This window comes from Myzus persicae, unplaced genomic scaffold, assembly GCF_001856785.1.
Source record: "Myzus persicae strain clone G006 unplaced genomic scaffold, MPER_G0061.0, whole genome shotgun sequence".
NCBI lineage: Eukaryota > Metazoa > Arthropoda > Insecta > Hemiptera > Aphididae > Myzus > Myzus persicae.
The window spans coordinates 1-3,536 of NW_019101261.1; the positions used below are offsets into that span (position 1 = coordinate 1).

At 31.7% G+C, this 3,536-nt stretch overlaps 2 protein-coding genes across 2 annotated transcripts; both read left to right on the forward strand.

The window, feature by feature from the left end:
- Positions 1 to 210: 210 nt before the first annotated feature.
- On the forward strand, positions 211 to 1,040 carry LOC111028452 (zinc finger BED domain-containing protein 5-like; the record flags this gene model as incomplete). The annotated part of the gene is made up of 3 exons (XM_022307098.1): positions 211 to 497; positions 565 to 756; positions 862 to 1,040. Coding segments are annotated over 3 exons (658 nt in total), but the record flags the coding sequence as incomplete, so codon positions are not given.
- Positions 1,041 to 1,044: 4 nt separating this feature from the next.
- Positions 1,045 to 1,464, forward strand: LOC111028453 (protein FAM200A-like). Its single transcript, XM_022307099.1, has one exon. It carries the CDS (start codon positions 1,045 to 1,047, stop codon positions 1,462 to 1,464), a length of 420 nt encoding a protein of 139 aa, XP_022162791.1.
- Positions 1,465 to 3,536: the final 2,072 nt, after the last annotated feature.

The following is a 3,536-nucleotide window of genomic DNA, read 5'->3' on the forward strand; positions in this document are numbered from 1 at the left end:
TTATTACAGTCCACTACATAGCTGTCAAAGCACATATCATATTGTATTTACTCCAAAGCCAATTCCTCGGTATTTCGAGTTACCTCCTTTTTCTTTTATCCGGCATTTCTAGGTTGTCGGAATTGTCCCGCGTGACTATACAACCGGGACGGTCGCAATCGCACAGATCAGCTTATTGATAAATTAAGAAATAAAAATTTCGCGATTCAGCTTGATGAAGCAACCGATAGTAATAAAAGATGCATATTTAATATGTTATGTTCGGTTTATGGATGGAGTAGATATTATAGATGAATTATTATTTTGTACATCTATATTAAGTGGTACTAAAGCTAAAGACCTATTTGATATCACCAATAATTTTATGGATCATAATTATATTAAATGGGAAAACTGTTTGGGTGTGTGTACAAATGGAGCTCGAGCTATGTCTGGTCAGTACGGTGGACTTCAGGCTTTAATTCGACAAAAAGTTCCAGAAATTATATGGACTTATTGTCTTATTCATCGAGAGGCTTTAGCGTCACAAAATATAAGTTGCTCTTTAAATTATGTACGAAATAGTTATAAAAGTAGTCAACTATGTAAAAACAAGACCTGTTAAAGCAAGATTTTTTCAAAAACTGTGTGAAGAAATGGGAGCAGAACATACAACATTACTGTTTTACTGTAATTCTAGATGGCTATCAAAAGGTAATGTACTTTCAAGAGTATTCGAACTTAGACAAGAACTTTATTCTTATTTAAATGGAGAAGGTTATAATAATAGCGAAATGTTTGTTGATAGTGATTTTGTAATAAAATTAGCCTATTAATGTGATATTTTTGAAAAACTTAACTCACTTAATATATCTTTACAAGGTAAAGAAACTCATATTCTACAACTATACGATAAGATAGTTGCTTTTTTCAAAAAATTCAACTTATGGAAAAGAAAATTAACGGAAGAAAATGGCAAAACCACTTGTTTTCCACTTCTAAAATATTTTCTTGGAGAGAATGATCTTCAATTACCAATGAGTTTAAATACAACATTTTAAGAGCATGACGAATCTTGAAACTCATTTCATGAAATATTTCCCAGAAGAAATGAAAGAGTACTATTGGATTAAAGACCCGTTCACTGAAAAGCCTATATCAAATTTCACAACTACAGAAGAGGAACAATTAATCGACATTTCATCCGATTCATCACTACGAATGCAATTTTCTTCATATTCTTTTTTAGGATTTTGGAACAGTATTAAAGACGAATATCCTGCAGTTAGCAACAAAGCTTTACGCATATTAATACCATTTGCTACTTCATATTTATTTGAAGCAGGATTTTTAGCTGTAGCCGTATTAAAATCAAAATATCGGTCCAAACTCAATGTGGAAAAAGAAATGCGTGTTGCAGTAACTACATTAATTCCTAATTTTAAAAAATTAATAAACGAAAAACAAGCACATTGTTCGCATTAATTATTTTGAATAGAATAAAATATTAAGTTAACTGTTTTTTTTTGTCATCAAAATTTAAATTTAAAACTAATAAATATTATACATTAAACAATGTTTAACCTATTTTATTAAATATTCTTTACGGGAGGCGTGAAAAAAATGTTTCATTATTAGGGAGCCTTTAATGAAAAAAGTTTGGGAACCGCTGAATGCTGATATAGGCTATTACTTAGCATTTTGTATTACATAATGTGTGTTGTGTTATACACAATTTTAGTCCCTGTACCTCACTAAATAATATAGTTAGGGTAGGTAATAAATATATACCTATAATAATATAAATGTGTTATGTGAATGATTAATTTGTGAAAATATTACTGGTATTAGGATCAACATCTGCTGATATTTTCATTTTCATCTTTTCATTTTCAATGGAAACTATGATACAAACATTTTAAAGATTCAAGTCAATTATTTGTTTATATTTCTTATTAGAAGTGAATTATAAATGTGTAAGAATATTACTTGGATTTGGAGCAATGGATGATGACATTTGAATATTTTCATTCTCATTGGAAACTATAATAATATAACAATTAATGAGAATTTGCTAAAAACGTAAACATTGAATAACCAAATTTGTAACACATACAATTAATGTCATCAGAACTTTACTCCGTAATCCACTTTGATTCATTACATAGTTCATCGCCACCTAAACAGAGCACATTATTAAAACTATAATTTTTCAATTCAATGAATATTTAGTTACTCATTTTACAAATGTACCAATTAATACAATTTCTGTAGAAACATCATTAAAGTCAAAGTCAACAAGTGATTCTGATCATTGTATGTGGCCACTTATAGATGTTTGACTCATTAAACTTAATGCGTCTTTTTGAATTTCACTTAATTCAATGGTACAAGATGGACCTCCAACGGTACCCGATATATGACGTTTTATAGCGGCCGCTTTAGTTTTGGTAGTTGATCTAGTATCTTGCCATGATTACAAAGAAAAAAATACAGATATGTCCATATATATATAGTCAAGTTATGTGACACATACATTAACTATGCAGATGGGCATTAGTATTCTACAACAATTACTCATAATATTGTCAAACACGTATAAGAAGAAGTAACTTACTTTTTTTCATTTATCATAACTCTTTTGGGCTCCTGGCAACGAATTTACTCGCACTGTTATATTTCCCCATTTCTCTCTCGCTATTTTATTAGTTAACGATGGTGTAAATTTGCCGGAACACAATTGGGGATCTTTGGCCATGAGTTCATTTGATTTTGGGAGGGTCGAGTTCTTGACATTCTGCTTAGTTCTTACAAGAAAAAACAACAAATTACAAGTACAACACCAACTAAGTAGTCATAAGTACAAAAAAAAAAGTAAGTACACAAAACACAATATTGGTAATTGAATGAGAATATGAGATAGTGATAGTGTGACACTAGACAACAGCCACAGCCATTAATTGTTACTATTTTTAAGTTCTATAATTTGTTTGAGGTTAGAATCTAGATTTTCTGTTATCACCACAGTGGTTCATTCGATTACTTTATCCCATGCGACAAGTGATAAAATCTTATCGATTTCTGTTCAAGAATACCAATTTTATGTCTAACCTAACCTAACCTGTGCGATAAGAATAAGGCACCTTCGATAAAATCTATGACATTAATCGCATGCGAGAATTAGTCACATGATTTCAAGAATTTGCCCCCAAACCGGTCACACTGTAGTCTCTTCAAACCCCTAGCGCTCGGCGGGACTTTACTCGACTGCTTAGCGTTTTATAGTATAAGACCAGTTGCTTGTGAAACTCGCTGTCCTGAAACTCGAGAGCTTGTGAGACTCGGCGATGCAGACGTCAATGTTGTTGAAATCACTTATAGAAGTCACTCCTGTTGACGTCATGGGCAGTTAAAAAACAAAAATGTAGGAGGTGATAACGATTTTTGATAAGTCTTAGAGATCTCGTTTCGAGCGTGGGAATGTTTGAAATTTCACTTCACCCACGAAAATCGGCAATTGAATAACACGGTTCCCCGTCGCATGTCCTTTGCTTTTT